At 35.8% G+C, this 18,549-nt stretch overlaps 2 protein-coding genes across 2 annotated transcripts in view; both read right to left on the minus strand.

Moving 5' to 3' along the window:
- LOC131842744 (gelsolin, cytoplasmic-like) overlaps positions 1-1,517 on the minus strand; it is a 40,452-nt gene extending 38,935 nt beyond the window's left edge. The window contains exon 1 of the mRNA XM_059191307.1: positions 1,383-1,517. Coding sequence (XP_059047290.1) covers positions 1,383-1,445 — 63 coding nt within the window. The 5' untranslated portion in view covers positions 1,446-1,517. The remainder of the gene's footprint in view (positions 1-1,382) is intronic.
- A 5,843-nt stretch (positions 1,518-7,360) lies between these two features.
- On the minus strand, positions 7,361-18,338 carry LOC131842761 (uncharacterized). The gene is made up of 6 exons (XM_059191328.1): positions 18,133-18,338; positions 16,911-17,017; positions 15,713-15,827; positions 14,671-14,761; positions 12,604-12,703; positions 7,361-7,482 (listed from the first exon to the last, which is right to left on the minus strand). Exons 1-6 carry the CDS (start codon positions 18,266-18,268, stop codon positions 7,393-7,395), a joined length of 639 nt encoding a protein of 212 aa, XP_059047311.1. The 5' UTR covers positions 18,269-18,338; the 3' UTR covers positions 7,361-7,392.
- Between the last annotated feature and the right edge of the window lie 211 nt (positions 18,339-18,549).

The raw sequence follows: 18,549 nt of genomic DNA on the forward strand, positions 1-18,549 counted from the left end.
GTAGTGTTGATTTTTCTTGATTTTGTTTGACCTATTGTGAGGACACTGATTAGGTCAAAAGGGGGAGTATGTAATACACTACGTAAGTAGATATATATATATAGCGGCGCACCCGCCGGTAGCCTCGCGCTGTTGGCTCGTTGCTAGGCAACAGATACCCCGGTAGCGGTTGGGCAACGGGAGGCCGGCGGCAGTTGGTCGTTGAATACCGCACGCAGCGCAATAGTTTTACAACTTATTTTAATTATTTTTATGACGATCCAACAATACATGATAAAAAAAAAGAATATCACTTGAGTTTCTTCCCAGTTCTCAATTTAATCTATGTACTGACTTGGCGGTAATACAATAAAATATTAACACAAAAAACTTGACGTTCATAAGCTATAAATGTCCTATATGAATAAATGATTTTTTGAAAACTAACACAAAAAAACTTGACGTTTATATGTAGCTATAAATATCCTACATGAATAAATTATTTAGGAAGACTAATACAAAAAACTTGATGTTATTAAGTAGCTACATATAAATGTCCTACATGAATAAATGGTTTTTGAAAACTAACACAAAAAAACTTGACGTTTATATGTAGCTATAAATATCCTACATGAATAAATTATTTAGGAAGACTAATACAAAAAACTTGACGTTTATAAGTAGCTATAAATATCCTACATGAATAAATTATTTAGGAAGACTAATACAAAAAACTTGATGTTATTAAGTAGCTACATATAAATGTCCTACATGAATAAATGATTTTTGAAAACTAACCCAAAAAACTTGACGTTTATATGTAGCTATAAATATCCTACATGAATAAATTATTTAGGAAGACTAATACAAAAGACTTGATGTTATTAAGTAGCTACATATAAATGTCCTACATGAATAAATGATTTTTGAAAACTAACAAAAAACTTGACGTTCATAAGCAGCTATAAATGTCCTACATGAATAAATGATTTTTGAAAACTAACAAAAAACTTGACCTTACTAAGCAGCTACATATAAATGTCCTACATGAATAAATGATTTTTGAAAACTAACAAAAAACTAACAAAGAGCTGGCAGCTACCTTGGACAAAGAATTAGTCTAGCTATTCAAAGAGGGAACGCTGCCAGTATCTTCGGAACGTTGCCTAAAGGGACCCCTTTTAATAATTATTTTAGTCATCATATTACATTTTTTTAATTTTAGGTTCTTAGTTGTACAATTAGGTTGTGTAAATACTAGTAATAAATCAGAATTTGACTTGTATTGTATATTGGTAATAGAGATATTTTTTAATACAAAAAACTTGACGTTAATAAGCAGCTATAAATGTCCTACATGAATAAAAGATTTTTAATTTGATTTATTGTAGGTCCGTACTTACGTCAATGGTCCATATTTCGATGCCGGGGTTGGCTCCCGCATCCTCAAAAGCTGGATGAGACATTCTTCTTCAAAATATAAAATACACAAGTATCACAACCACGCGACTGTCGTCGACTAAAATAAGTATCAATACAGCGTGTTATCGTCCTGTCAGTAATTATCTGATAATATCTAATCGTATACAGGATGTTTGTAAGTATCTATATTAATAATTTCGTCAAAGGGTACGGTGGACTCGAACGAAACCTTATGTGAATTACAAAACATAAAAAAATATTGATTTCGAGTCGACAACATATATCCCGCAAAATTCGGATTATGGAGTATTTCCTTAAATTCTAATGACACTGACAAACAAACCGCAGTCGCCATCTTTTCATTTCACTAGCATTTTCTTCGGTCGTTGACGTTTCGCGAAAATATTGTTTTTAACACTTTTTTATGATAAAAGAGTATGTGTTTTTTCTTTAAACCTGAAATTGGCCGATTGCGAGACATTTTTGGCAATTTTTTTTATTAAATTGTTTTACGGCTCTGGATACAAGTCCTTTTTAGCCCAACTTAGAATAACATTTAGAATAGAATAGAATAACACTTTATTTACTATATTTATTAAACACAATGAATGAAACTTTACAAATCTATGCCTTGCTTACGTTTAATATTCGTATGAGAACCGATGACTATAGAAATATCTACCCACATTTCACCCGAGCGAAGCCGGGTTTTCATCTAGTATATTTATAATTTACTAGTTGTATGTCAACTTCGTATGCATCACACTTACTTGACATTTATCGTTATACTAGCTAACCTCCCCGGCTTCGCACGGGTGTACATGTATTATACATATAAACCTTCCTCTTAAAAGAGCAACACACAAGTTTCTTGCTCGTTCTTCTTGTCATGAGACAGCTTTTCGAACGAGTGGTAAATAAAAAACAAATTGTTATGACTGTTCAAAAGTGCTTAAATTAAGTTTATTTTAATAAATGATTTTCTATTCTATTCTCTTGAATCACTATCTATTTAAAAAAACCGCTTCTAAATCCGTTGCGTAGTTTTAAGATTTAAGCATACATAGGGACGGGCAGACAGCGATTTTGTTTTATACTACGTAATGATATCGCCCAAGTTACATCATATCTTTTTAAATTATAGCCTCTGTGTTAATCTGATGTATAAGCTATATTACTGTAAAGTATCATTAAAATCCGTTCAGTAAGTTTTGTGTGTGAAAGTATATACAGTAGCTATAAAAAATACAGGATAAAGTAATCAGCCTGTATGTTGATTTGTTACAAAATCGATATTTCTGAATCATTTTAATGTATACAGAAATAATTCATTCTTGATATCTATTAGTCATGAAATGTACATCGTATCTCTGACTATAAATGTTTGTATGTATATATTGTGCATGTCATCATACTCCGAAACTGTTATCTATATAATAATACGTGAATAATGTTTGTAGCGGAATCGAACCCGCGACCATTGAAAGTAAGACGGTACTAAACAGCTAGATCGCTTGAGGTCGTCAGTAATCTCATATATATGAGATTATTGATGAGATTTATGATTAGAAGTTACTAAATAATATGATAATAAAAAAAATTAAATCATAACATACATTTTATTATTAAACACCTACCAAAACATAAGTCGACATTATTATTAAAAAAACGAATTTATCTCAAAGTTGTGTATCATTATTAAACAAACAAAGAAACAATACATAAAATATGCAAAATAAATGATAATGTCAAAATCAATCATCTAAACTTATGTTATTTACTTTTATCGTATACTGGCTGTGCCCGCGGTTTCACTCGCCTGATCTTTATAGCCTATACTACTAGCTGTCCCGGCAAACGTTGTTTTGCCTTAAAATAAAATAAAAATTAGGGCTGGACTACCCCTAACATTTAGGGGGGTGAGAAATAGATGTTGGCCAATTCTCAGACCTACTCAATACGCTTACAAAATTTCATGAGAATCGGCAAGCCGTTTCGGAGGAGTATGGGAACGAAAACTGTGACACGAGAATTTTATATATGAGATGTTATTCTGATGTATAAGCTGCATTACTATATAGTAAAGTTTCATCTAAATCCGTTCAGTAGTTTTTGCGTGAAAGAATAACAACTCACAAACTTTCGCGTTATTATTAAGATAACATTAGAATAGAATGGAATAGAAATAATCTTTATTCAAATAAACTTAATATAAGCACTTAATAATAGTCATATTTTCTTCATTCTACCACTCATTCGGACTGCAGACTCATCACAAGAAGAATGAGCAAAAAACTAGTGTATTGCTCTTAATGAATTTCAAGCTGTACCCGCTACTTTGTCCCCATGAATATAGTCCCCATGACCAAATAATGGAAAAATATTTAGTGATCTAACCCAATAAAATCCATAAAAAAAGTTTATCGTTCTAGTTTCCAAACTGATGAAATTCTATACAATATTTCATCTCATTTTCAACCCCTTATAAACCCCCCCCCCCCGGAATCCGGAAGGGGATTGTTAGTAATGTGGATTCGTGACCCCATCACTAGCAATTTACCAAGTCAGGTTGACCTCCACGCGGTTCCTCTTGGAAACCATCGTGATAAATTCCTTGTGAATTTGTCACAATGGGCTAACTGACCTGACCTCATCCTCGTCTTGTCATCCTCCACTGGTGCCCCGCCAGCGTGGGCCGTGGGCGCGGGCGGGTTCACCATTCCATTATCATCCTTAAAAAAAACCCCTTACAACCCTTTTTTCGCATTAAAAAGTATTTTAGTAGCCTATGTCCTTTTTCAGGATCTAGACCGTGTACTACATTTCATTTAAATGAGTTCTGTAGTTTTAGCGTGAAAGCGAGACAGATAGACACACGAGTTACGCATTAGGAAGGATTTATTATACATGGAAAGTACCTCTCTTTGTTCATTATATCAATCGTCTAATGAACAAAGAGAGAACAGAGAGAGAACCATCGCTCCCAAGAATATCTTATCTATCAATTCTTATCTCTGACGGGTCTAGGTAGCGAACTTTGAAAAAAGGGCGAGCACAATAGATCTATGTAGGTCATCAACATTTACCATCAGATAGGCCGTATGCCGAGGTGGGCCGACGATCTGGTCAAGATCGCGGGAAGGCATTGGATGCGAGCAGCGCAGGACCGATCGTCGTGGAGATCTTTGGGGGAGGCCTATGTCCAGCAGTGGACGTCTTCCGGGCTGCGATGATGATGATGATGAGGCCGTATGCTTGTTTGCCACCATAGTGGTATAAAAAAAGCTCACTGACCTGTAATCGAATTCAGAGCACTGTTACAGGACAATCACACCGGGTCCAGAGAACACGTCCGGATGGCAGGAAAACGAAGACAGTCTCTCGTGGAATATAACGAACGACGCTCGCGAAATAGTTTCTATTAACAGTAAACACAAGCGGTATCTTCGTCTAGGAATATTCTTCTAGACTGTTCTATAACGCGTGTAGATATTAATAATTATTTAATGTAGAATAAATGGAGCACAATGACTAATTCTTATGATATTTTTGTCAACAAAAAACAAAAGATGGCGGACGTTCATTTTCTTTTTTAGTTTTTATTTAAATGTTCGTTTTATTAACGGCCAGTAATTAAGTTTATTTAAATAAATGACTAAAATTTTATTACTAGTATTTACATAACCTAATTGTACAACTAAGAACTTAAAATTAAAAAGCTTAAAAAAATATATGATGACTAAAATATATTATTAAAAGGGGTCCCTTTAGGCTAAGTTTTAATTTTGAATAGCTAGACTAATTCTTTGTCCAAGGTAGCTGCCAGCTCTTCTGTCATGTCTGTCTGTGATGTCGACTAACCTTTTCGTTATTTCTTTGAAGTCTTATAGCGCTAGGACCCCACGGACCAAGGGTCTCCACACCGAATGGGACAAATTCATATTCGGAGCCCTGTATTTACATGTTTTGGCTTTTTCACCGCTTCACATGTTGCACCAGCATCCATGTAGATGGGATGGGGCAGCGTGTCTGCACAGGTTGCATCCCATACCAGCACCCGCCCATCTTCCATGGAATCAAACTCATATAATAATATTCTCAGGACAATTCACACAGCGCCATCTAGACCCAAGTTAAGCTAGCTAAAGCTTGTGTTATGGGTCATAGACAACTGATACAAATACATAGATTTTTTTTTTCGTAAATACATACATATTATACATAGAAAACACCCAGACCGATAAAAACAATCATACTCATGAATACAAATGTTTGTGCCGTGCGAGGAATCGAACCCGCGACCATCGGTCGTAAAGCGGTGTACTAGACCGCTGGACCACCGAGGTCGTCAAAATGTAATATCAATATATTATTATTATTTTAATTCGGATTACATCCATATTTTGTTAGTAAAAACTTATGAACGTATAAAATTATGGAGGCTATGAATTTCATGTGGGTACAAAAACAGTGGATACAGAATAAAGACATAATCAATAAAATATTATATTATATTTTTTAAGGTTTTTAATTTTAGGTTCTTTGTTGTAGAATTAAGATCATCATCATCATCATCATCGCAGCCCGGAAGACGTCCACTGCTGGACATAGGCCTCCCCCAAAGATCTCCACGACGATCGGTCCTGCGCTGCTCGCATCCAATGCCTTCCCGCGATCTTGACCAGATCGTCGGTCCACCTTGCTGGAGGCCTTCCCACGCTGCGTCTTCCGGTCCGTGGTCGCCACTCGAGGACTTTACTGCCCCAACGGCCATCTGTCCTACGAGCTATGTGCCCTGCTCATTGCCACTTCAAAGTCGCAATTCTTCGGGCTATGTCGGTCTTAAGAATTAAGATATGTATATATAATTTATAATTATAAATGTAATATCTCTGTATAAATTTAATAAATTGCCAATACTTTAGTATATATATGACCTACGGTAGTCGCTTACTTTTAAATATATTAAACATGAATTGTGCAAATGTCATATCATCAAGATAAAATATATAATATATACGTACATATAATATAATCTAATCTAAACATATAAATAAAATTCGAGTGTCTGTTTGTAATATTGAAATAACTGTTTTTTATTACATGCATATGAATATATATACGGTAGATACACCAAAATAACATTTTTATCTGTCTGTCTGTCTGTCGGTCTGTTTGTTCCGGCTAATCTTTGAAATGGCTGGACCGATTTTGACGGGACTTTTTTTGACAGGTAGCTGCTGTAATAAGGAGTAACCTAGGCTACTTTTTTTTATTTTTTTATTTTTGAAATAAAAGTATAAAAATAAATTCCGCGCGGATGAAGGCGCGGGAGCACCTAGTTAATATTGACAGCCTCGGTGGTCTAGTGGTTTAGCACGCCGCTTTACTATCCGATGGTCGCGGGTTCGATTCCTCGCACGGTACAAACATTTGTATTCAAGAGTATGATTGTTTGTATCGGTCTGGGTATTTTCTATGTATAATATGTATTTATTTACAACAAAAAAAAGGTATCCATGTATTTATATCAGTTGTCTAGTACCCATAACACAAGCTCTGCTTAGCTTGGGACTAGATGGCGCTGTGTTAATTGTCCTGAGATATAATATATAAAATTTTCGTGTCCCAATGTTAGTTACCATACTACTCTGAAACGGCTTGACAGATTTTTATGAAATTTTATATGCATATTCAGTAGGTCTGAGAATCGGCTACTATCTATTTTTCATACCCCTAAGTGATAAGGGTTGTCCACCCCTAACATTATTTTTTTATTTTTTTGGCAAAATTTTTTATTTATATTTTTTTATCATGTCTCATTAAAAATTACATACAACCTCAAATTTTAACCCTTCTAGCATCAACCCCTATTTTTTAATAGCGATTTTAATTTATATGGCAATACAACGTTTGTCAGTTTACAAGTGATTAATAAAATTCTTTTATAGATTGTGAAAAATAATTTAATAGTAAAGTAAGATACAATATTTAAAAACATATTAAATTAGCTATGCCTAACACTGCGATAGCTGTTGTAAGTGAAGTTTCTTGAGGATTTCCAGAATTTGGTGAGGGTGTCTGAAATTTAAGTACTGTATTAATATTTTCAATCGTCTAAAAACTCGTCTGCGTGTACCTCAGTTTCACCTACTTCAGCCAAGCAGCTTGCTTTGTAAGATGTTTCGGTTGTAGTGCAGATTAGGAAGTGAAATTACAGGATAAGAGGCGTGACATTTTAGTACTTTGGAATGACAACGCAGGAATCTCACGGGTGTTACATGATAATGTGATGACCGTAGACAGTTACCACTTACCATCGGGTGGCACGTCAGCTTGTTTGGCATTACAATGACAAAAAAATGTACCGAAACTACATTAAAAGTACCAGGAGAACATGAGTTTATAGGCAGTTTGTTCAGAGATGACCTGTGAAATGACAGTGTATGGAGATCGGACCTCGCAGTTCTTCAGATCACCACCGTATTAAGGTGACATGATAACGTGATGTCCGTAGTGCTGTTCATGTATGTAGGCGACAGTTACCACTTACCATCGGGTGGCACGTCAGCTTGTTTGGCATTAAAATGACAAAAAAATGTAGCGTAAATACATTAAAAGTACCAGGAGAACATGAGTTTATAGGCGGTATGGAGATCGGACCTCGTAGTGGCACGTCAGCTTGTTTGGCATTAAAATGACAAAAAAATGTAGCGTAACTACATTAAAAGTACCAGGAGAACATGAGTTTATATATCACCTCGTAGTTCTTATATAAGTTACATGATAACGTGATGTCCGTAGTGCTGTTCATGTATATAAGCGACGGTTGCCACTTACCGTCAGGTAAGCGGGTTTTTTTTAATATTACAAATCGTCCCGGATATCAATTTTTAGGCTTATTACTGACTGATAATATAACTTAATATAAACTATGTAATATTTTGTTAGTTAGTTTGAGGCGAGACTTCGCTTCGCTTTGTGTGTTCTACCGATTATACAACGGACTGTGTTCTGAGGAATTGTTCGACATGATGCCTACGGCTACCTTTCACCATCGCACCGCTCGCCATCGACAGGGAATTCATTCCCACACGCTGGAACCTAAGTGGTCTCGGACAGTGCGGTTTCAGAGGAGCTTCCCGCGTACACTTAGATTGTGGAATGAACTACCTGCCGAGGTTTTCTCACGAGACTACAGCATGGGGTTTTTCAAGAAGGGTATATTAAGGTTTCTTAAGGGTCGGCAACGCGCACGTGACACCCCTGGTGTTTCAGGCGTCCATAGGCTACGGTAACCATTTACCATTAGATGGGCCGGGCCGTATGCTTGTTTGCCACCATAGTAGTATAAAAACAAAAAAATATTATGTTATTTGTGATATAAGCTTATTAACTATTTTCCAGGTGTGCTGCTTGTTTGTATCCGAAATACAATGTGTTTTATCGAATTAGATGTAATTTTGCAAAAGTTCATTTCATTACTTAACGTATTTGTATTATTTTGTTTAATTCCGCCCGGGTTCGCACGTGTACATGTATTATACATATAAACCTTCCTCTTGAATCACTCTATCTATTGCTAAAACTGCATTAAAATCCGTTACGTAGGTTAAAAGATGTAAACGACCAAACAGCAGACAAATCACACAGCGCCATCTAGACCCAAGTTAAGCTAGCTAAAGCTTGTGTTATGCGTTCTAGATATAAATATTTTATTTCACCTAAAAAATTAGTGCTGGTTGGAAATAGAAATATAAATAATATTTATTCAAATAAACTCATTACAAGAACTTTTGAATAGTCATATTTTGATTCTACCACTTATTCGGAATGCAGATTCATCACAAGAAGAATGAGCAAGAAACTTGTGTGTTGCTCTTTTTAATAGACGTTTTTTTTTGTTTGTTAAGAGAATGTATAATTTATTTAAAACACAATTTCATATCTTGCAGGCAAGATTTATGAAAGATTATTTAAATTTGTTACTATTAAAGAAAATAATTATTACAATAATTGCAAATATACATAATTCCTCAATATCAATTTTCTATATAAACAATTACAAAAAACAATCATTAGACGTTTTTATATAAATAATTACAGTATAACAAGTAAGAGGCATGCGACAATCAACATAGAAACCGCTACGCACTCATTATTAGTGTAATCAGATAATATTGTCAGCGCTATGGATCTAAAGTTTTTCTATAAAAACATTATGATCGTTGGTAGTTTGTATTCACACGTTTCAACTTGTAAATGTAAACTTATATTTTTATGCAACACGCAAGTTTCTTGCTTAATTTTTTGATGAGACAGCTTTTCATAGAAAAAAAAAATATAATTCAAAAGTGCTTAAATTAAGTTTATTTGAATAAATGATTTTCTATTCTATTCTATTGTAATACAGAGAAACCTTTTTTTAAATACATACATAATATACATACTATGTAAAAATTACTAAATGCACACGAATTCGTATTATCATATCCTAAAATAAAACAAAATTAATCTAATCTGTACCTGCCCACAATAAAATTGACGTATATATCTATGTATGCTATCTGTGTATAGCTACTTTATAATTAGTTTTAATCATATTATTATCATAAACTGTGTGAATTTAATCAGTATATGTATAATAATAATAACCCTGAACAATTTACACAGCGCCATCTACTCACAAACTAAGCAGAGCTTCAGCACTAGGGATGTTAAGGAGCTCCCAAACCGTATCCGAAAGGAGAAGAAGGGGATGGTCAGTAATGTGGACTTATGACCCCATTACTAGCAATGTACTGTGTCAGGTTGACCTCCACGCGGTTCCCCCTGGAAACCATCGTGATAAATTCATGGCGACCTCATGCTCATCTTATCATCCTCCACTGGTGCCCCGCCAGCGTATACCGTTAGCGCAGGCGGGTGCACCATTCATTTATCATACACAAAAAAAAACCGAAAGGAAGGGGGGATGGGAATTGTTAGTAATGTGAATTAATATCCACATTGCTAGCAATGTACCACGTCAGGTTGACCTCCACGCGGTTCCCCCTGGAAACCAACGTGATAAATTCATAGCGAATTTACCACGATGTGCTAACTGACCTGACCTCATGCTCATCTTATCATCCTCCACTGGTGCCCCGCCAGCGTAAACCGTTAGCGCAGGCGGGTGCACCATTCCACTATCATTCACAAAAAAAAACCGAAACGGTCTGTCCTTTTTTGCATGAAAGAGTAATAAACCCTTTCGTCCATAAATAGTCACAAACTTCCGCGTTTATAATATTAGAATATAGCAGGGATGTAAGGGAGCTTCGTAACCGTAACTTTAACTATCGGATATCCGATAAAAAAAAGTTCGTAACCGTAATCGAATCCGAAATAAAAGTGTCGGATAATATCGGATAGGGGCGGAGCCTAATTGAGACACGTTATGTAACCATTTTATTAGCTACTAGCTTTTGCCCGCGGCTTCGCTCGCGTAGTAGTATTATTATTAATTAGGTGTAGTTTTTGCGGCTTTACTTTTGTTTAGCGTGTGTAAAAAATTAGGGCCTACAAAATCTAAAAAGATTTATACATAATTTCATCTCTTATTTTATCCCCTTAGGGGTGGAATTTATCAAAATCCTTTCTTAGGGGATGCCTACGTCATAGTAGCTTTATGCATGCAAAGTCTCAACCCGATCGGTTTAAAATTGACAAAGTTTCATACAAACTTCCATCTCCTATTTTATCCCCTTAGGGGTAGAATTTATCAAAATCCTTTCTTAGAGGATACCTACGTCATAGTAGCTTTATGCATGCAAAATCTCAGCCCGATCCGTCCAGTGGTTTGGGCTGTGCGTTGATAGATCACTATGTCAGTCAGTCATCTTTGAGTTATACATATTTAGATTTGTAATTTACTTTTGCAATTTCTTAAGAAAATAATATCTGTAACCGAAACTAACGGATGATCCGAAATAATTTCATATCCGTAACCTATCCGTATCCGATATAACCATATCCATAACATCCCTGTTCTAACAGAAACAAACCTCGATTCGTTGATTTGACATTTAACAATATTAACATTATTTGACATTGACGTTTTGTTATCAGTCGTGTAATATAATGATTTTTGTATAATATGAAAGTGGCGCCGGTGTCAGAGAGGTTGAAGATTAATCGTCTATCATGGTATGGACATGTAATGCGTAGGAATGAGGACAATACTTTAAGGAAGGTGTTACATATAAATGTGGATGGTTATAAGGGCAGAGGAAGGCCGAAAAAGAGATGGATGGACTGTGTGAAAGATGATATGGTAAGAAAGGGAGTAAATAACGAGATGACTGCGAACAGGGATGAATGGAAGAGAAAAACATATTACGACGACCACAAATAAATGGGATAAGGAAGAAGGAAATGATGATGTATAATAAGAAAATTTATTAATTTAATGTATTTTTTAAAAGATTAAATTAAAAGAAATATAGCATTCTGCACTTCTTCTCTATATAAACTATAAGTGTGCGAAATTTCATACACAGTTTATGCTTCGTTTTTATATACTACTATAGTGGCAAACAAGCATACGGCCCATCTGATGGTAAACGGTTACCGTAGCCTATGGTCGCCTGAAACACCAGGGGTGTTACGTGCGTTGTCGACCCTCAAGAAACTTTAATGTAGTCTTCTTGAAAAACCCCAAACTGTGGTCTCTCAAGAAAACCTCGGCAGGTAGTTCAATTCATTATTATTATAGATTAGCTATACCCGCGATTTCGTCCGCGTGGATTTAACTGTATTATTTTAAAATAAAAGTGGCCTAAGTTGCTCCTTAGTACGTCAGTTACTTGCCAAAAAAAGTCTCGTCAAAATCGGTCCAGCCATTTCAGAGATTAAGCGGAACAAACAAACAGACGGGCAGACAAAAATTGTGAAAAATGTTGTACTGGTGTATGGTATATATATTCATATGCATGTAGTAAGGAACGGTTATTTCAATATTACAAACAGACACTCCAATTTTATTTATATGTATAGATTTAACTGAAGATCTAAAAAATGCGACAGAATGCGCAAAATTTGTCGCAACATTCTGGACAAAGTACATTTAGTTGCCATTGAAGTTAGTAAGAATCGGTTATTTCTATATTACAAACAAACAGACACTCCAATTTTATGTATATGTATAGATTATTTTCTCACCGCTGTCAGTTTGTTAACCTTCCCGCAACTGATCTCGTCAATGGACGTCCGGAACTTCTCAACTGCAGCTTTATCGTTGACATCCGGTTGGAACTTAAAGCTGTAAGAAAGCTTATTATTAATTATCACATCGATATAAAATATTATAAAGAATTTCATGTCATAAGCGGCTAAAATGTCTTACATGAATAAATGATTTTTTAAATTTGAATTTACCATTCCAGATTAAAAAGAAACACTTTTATCGTAGTTCTTGTATATATAGACATATAGTCTCGGTGGTCTAGTGGTTTAGCATACCGCTTTAGTATCCGATGGTCGCAGGTTCGATTCCTCACACGGCACAAACATTTGTATTCATGAGTATGATTGTTTGTATCAGTCTGGGTGTTTTCTATGTATAATATGTATATATTTACTAAAAAAATCTATGTATTTGTATCAGTTATCTAGTACCCATAACACAAGCTCTGCTTATATCTTGTATCCGTACCGTGGTGGTTATCACCTCACCACTGTATCGTTATATATGATGTGATGAGGTGTCGCTACATAATATATTGTTTATTGTAGTATGTAGGTAGTGAGTATACAGCTGTAATAATTGTACTATTTATTGTACATTAGTAAGTTTATTTGATAGTGTGCTACATGGCTTATTAGTGACGGGTACATTCCACGCGGAGTCGTAACGTGGACTGACTTTACACAAATTTTTTTTTTCGGACTACTCTAATGCTGTTGGCCGTAGCTGGCCTTTACAGCTTCACCGGACGTTATGGGGCGAGTGCAGATGGCACTCCAAACCCGCGGAAGGACTTATGGAGCGGCTGAAGGCCAACTCCTGCCCGACGGATACGACTTTAGTCTGAGGGCACCACTAGGGGTTCGAACCTCGGCTCAGGCCGTCGTAATTTCGATCCCCGTTTGAATTGGACGGGGGATCGATCGGAGGGGCGCCCGGGGGCTCCGGTGTGACGTTACACTCAACTTTTTTTCTCTTTATATATTTAGGAGCTTAGCACAATAGTGAGCATGTTAGCTCCATGTTGACGTCTTAATCAATTACATTACATCAAAACTTTAAATTACTATAAAGACAAATTTTACCTACTTTTATCTACAAATTTATAAATTAGTACCGATTGTTTTGATACAAGTTCTAATAAAGTACTCTGAAAGATTCCTAAATTAATTTTGTTTAAATTTATTTTTTTCAGTAAGATTTGCCTTTCAGTGTTTATCTTGACGCATTCCATCAACAAATGTTGAACATCATCAATACCACCACAAGTTTGACAATTAGGGGAGTCTACTCTTTTCATCAGAAATCCAAATTTGTTTGATGGAATGTGTCCTGAACGCAATCTACTTTACACTCAACTTAAATCTAGTTATCTTGAGAGGTAAACTAATTGGAGGGTGCCGGATGTTGACAGAAATATTACAAGTGTAGGCACATATGTATTTATAAAAAAAGAAATCTAAGTATTTATATCAGTTGTCTAATAACCATAACACAAGCTTAGTTTGAGACTAGATGGCGCTGTGTGAATTGTCCTGAGGTATTATTATCATTATATAGTATAAAATAAAGTCGCTGTCGCTGTCTGTCCGTTCCTATGTATGCTTAAATCTTTAAAACTACGCAACGGATTTTGAAACTGTTTTTTTAATAGATAGAGTGATTGAAAAGAAAGTTTATATATATAATTGCGAAGCATTAAAATTCTCGTGTCACAGTTTTCGCTCCCATACTCCTCCGAAACGGCTTGACCGATTGTCTTGTCCGAAGGTTTATGTATATGTATAATTCATATACACCCGTGCGCAGATGCGGTGGGTAGCTAGTATATACATATAAACTTTCCTCTTGAATCACTCTATCTATTAAAAATAACCGCTTCAAAATCCGTTGCGTAGTTTTAAAGATACTCATGTCTACATAGAGACAGACAGCGACAGCGACTTTGTTTTATACTATGTAGTGATGAAATAAAATAAATAAATATTATTCCAAATAAATAAATAAATAATATATATACTCTATTCAAGATGGCTATTTACTTGTTCTTTGGCCGCAGTCTCAAAGCTGATGATGTTAAATCTTTGGAAAGCGTTGTGATCTCTTTGTTTGATTCTGAACTGTCCTTGTAATCTATAAACAATATAAAAATCAGTATAATCATTATAAATTACGACGGCCTGAGCCGAGGTTCGAGTCATATGAAAGAATACATATGTTATTTTGTCTATGGGAGTTACACACACATACACGACACCGTCCTCGCCGGCGAAGACGACGACCTAACTATACCATACCGCGCAATCAATCGGTCGCCTGCGTGCGCCTGGGCGCTCCACACCGGTGCTCCCGGTCGCCCTTTCGATCGATCTGCCGTCCAATTTAAACGGGGATTGAAATTACGACGGCATGAGCCGAAGTTCGAACCTTGCGGTACCATCAGACTGGCGTCGTATCATCGTCGAGTGCAGATGTTACTGCAAACAATGGAAGATCTCCCTCCTCGTCAGGAGGATCTTCAGTCGCTCCATAAGTCCTTCCTTTGTTTGCAGTGCCATCTGTACTCGCCCTCTATCGTCCGATGAAGCAGTAAAGGCCAGCTGCGGCCAACAGCATTAGAGTAGTCCAAAAAAAAGTGAAATTATTCATTTTATTTACTTTCCAACAAGTCAGTAATTTCATTGTTTAATTTCTAGTAAAATCGTCTTGTTTCTTTTCAATGGCAACTAAATGTACTTTGCCCAGATTGTTGCGACATTTTTGCGCATTTTTTAGATCTTCAGTTAAATCTATAAATATAAATAAAATTGGAGCGTCTGCTTGTAATATCGAAATAACAGTTTTTTACTAGATACAAATAGCATATGAATATAAATACGGTACAAAAATAACATTTTTTACAATTTTTATCTGTCTATCTGGTTCCGGCTAATATCTGAAATGGCTGGCCAGATTGACGGGGCTTTTATTGGCAGGTAGTTGATGTAATAAGGAGTAACTTAGGCTACTTTTATTTTAGAAAAATAAAGTTAAATTCCACGTGGACGAAGTCTCGGGTACAGCTAGTAATAATTATGCTTTCACCGCTATTATCCTTATAGATCTCGGCTAGTTCCTTCTCGATCCTTGCTTCTTCATCTTCAGGCTTCAAACCATCGATTATATCAATGTCTTTGCTTTTTCTTCGGGTTTCTAAAGCCTTAAACAAAATAAAAATATTAAAGTTTTTGTGCAACAAATAAGAAACAAGCTGAGAGTCTAAAGTGGTAATGGGAGAGCTCGTCAGATGGCTGTTGGGGCAGTAAAGTCGACCGCAATGGCGACCACGGACCGGAAGACGCAGCGTGGGAAGGCCTCTGGAAATCTGGTCAAGATCGCTGGAAGGCATGATGCGAGCAGCGATACCGATTGTTGTGGAGATCTTTGGGGAGGTATATGTGGACGTATGCGTATATAGTCTAACTGTGTATATCGTATATAATTTGTCACAAGACAAGATCATTGTTTGCATTGTATGTACATATATATGTTATTTATTTATCATTATTATTGCAGCGGTTGATTGAGGAAGACAAACTTATAATTTTACCTAACATTGCCATCCATTAATCAAGTGAGGCTTGAAAAAATCGGGTAGGGGTTTGATAAAAATCACGAAATATCACAAGAGAGGAGGGGGGTCCAGTAATACATCACGTGTATTTATTTTATGCCAATCAAAAACAATCTCCAACCTTTCTGTCTAGACATTTTTATCATGGTCCGGGGGGGGGGGGGGGGGGGGGGGGGGTGTTAGTTTTAAACTTCACCACGTATCACCAAGGGGGAGGGGGGTTAAAATGCTTAAAAAAGATCACGTGATCAATGAACGGCCTCTTACCTATATTAGGTATAATTCTAGGTTTGTAGGTCTAATCTTGTATAAAACTTAAATGAATATAAACTGCATTACCACAAATAAATGGGATAAGGATAAATGATGTATACTATATTATTACATTATATTATTATGTATTTATGTATGTATATATATGTAAATTTGTGTATGTACTATATTTTGTTTACATAAGTGTATACTTAAATTTTTTTTTGTAAATACCTCTCTTTAAAGGTTGTCTGTAAGAGATTGCATTAGCGATAAGACCTTTTGTACATTTTTTTTTTGTTTTTAATTTTGTTCATGTCATTTATAAAATGATGGTGCAATAAAGTGTTATAATTAATTAAAATAAGGAAGAAGCAGATGAAGAAGATGATTTTTTTTAATTAAAAGAATATTTACTGTTGTGGTCTTAATAATATTCTTCTTGGTGGTCGCTTGTGTGGTAACGGTGGTCTTCTCATCGTCATCAACCTCTGCTGACGGTTCTTCTTCCACATCCGGTAGATCTAAAAAAATAATGCCTAAATTTCATCATCATCATCATCACAGGCTTGGAGACGTCCACTGCTGGACAAAGGCCTCCCCGAAAGATTTCCACGACGATCGGTCCTGCGCTTCTCGTATCCAGCGCCTTTCAGCGATCTTGACCAGATCGTCGGTCCATCTTGCTAGAGGCGTTCCCACGCTGCGTCTTCCGGTCCGTGGACGCCTAAATCTATACTATACTAAAAAAGTCTTATTTGTACTAACATTTTTTTAAGAAAAAGCTAAAATCATACTACCTTTCTACTGCTATGTGATTAGTGTCATCATTGTATATATATATCTTTGTAGTATTTATTATTTGATTTAGTATGTATTTATTATAAATCATATTTTTATTATAAATGTACATATATATATATATATATATATATATTATATATTATTTTTTTATCTTTATGTATATTGCATTAGTATCTGTATTTTGGACATTATATTTTTATGTTTAGTTTTAATTATTTATGATATTTTTATAAAAAATATTATTTTCACATTTTGACCCACTCAACACTTCCTATGCCACGCTCTATTGGGTTGACTGGAAGAGATCTCTTTTAGAGATAAGTCCTCCTTTGTTAATATTAGTGGAATTAATATACTTACAAATGTATTTAAGTGCAATAAAGAATATTTAATATTTAAACAACCGACTGAGCTGACTGAGTGAGACTATGCTTACAGAGCAAGAGAAACGCGCGGACTAGCGGAGACCGAATATGAGGACGCTCTTGATGGCGTCCTCATATTAAAGTCTAACATCGTTTTGACTAGGTAGCACTAGCCGTGGCCACACGTGGCCTGAGTTGAGGTTCGAATCTCAGCTCAGGCCGTTGTAAGTTTGAATTGGTCGGGAGATCGATCGGATCGGGGGCCTTGGCGGTTGAAATAAGAGAAACTGAGGACTCTACGCCGACGATTTTAGATGCAATTTCTAATCAATTTACCTTGGATTGATGAATTGAGCGAGAGATTGATCAGAGGGGGTTGGGCGGTATCGATCGAAAGGGGGCTTAGCAGCTGAAATAGGGAATAAGGACCCTATACAGACGACTGTAGATCCAATTTCTAATGTACTTACCTTTGACGGGAGCATTTATTTCTATCACCTCCTGCCCCATAGATTCTGTCAACGATTTGACATTATTCTTACACGATACACAGCTGAACAGTATCAAAAACGGTACAATTATAATGTAACGCATTATTTTAAACATAAGTTTTTAAGCAGCACAGAGAAATTTTAAATAGTTGTTTCGAGCCAACTCGATTTTAAACAATTAGTACATGTAGGCTATGGTTGGGTGGGTTGTAATAAGTTTATGTTTACTCGCGGTTTTACCCGCGTGAAAATTATAACCTATAAATCCCATCCGACGCCTGATAAAATATTACTAAAGGGGTTGTCTCTACCCCTTTGTTTCCATCAATATATAATGCATAGATATAATGTTTGCGAACGTTTCTGGGGCTGTTAAAATATCGTGATCAATTATGA

The sequence above is a fragment of the Achroia grisella genome, unplaced genomic scaffold (assembly GCF_030625045.1).
Source record: "Achroia grisella isolate CSIRO2021 unplaced genomic scaffold, CSIRO_AGI_Agris_v1 utg2471, whole genome shotgun sequence".
NCBI lineage: Eukaryota > Metazoa > Arthropoda > Insecta > Lepidoptera > Pyralidae > Achroia > Achroia grisella.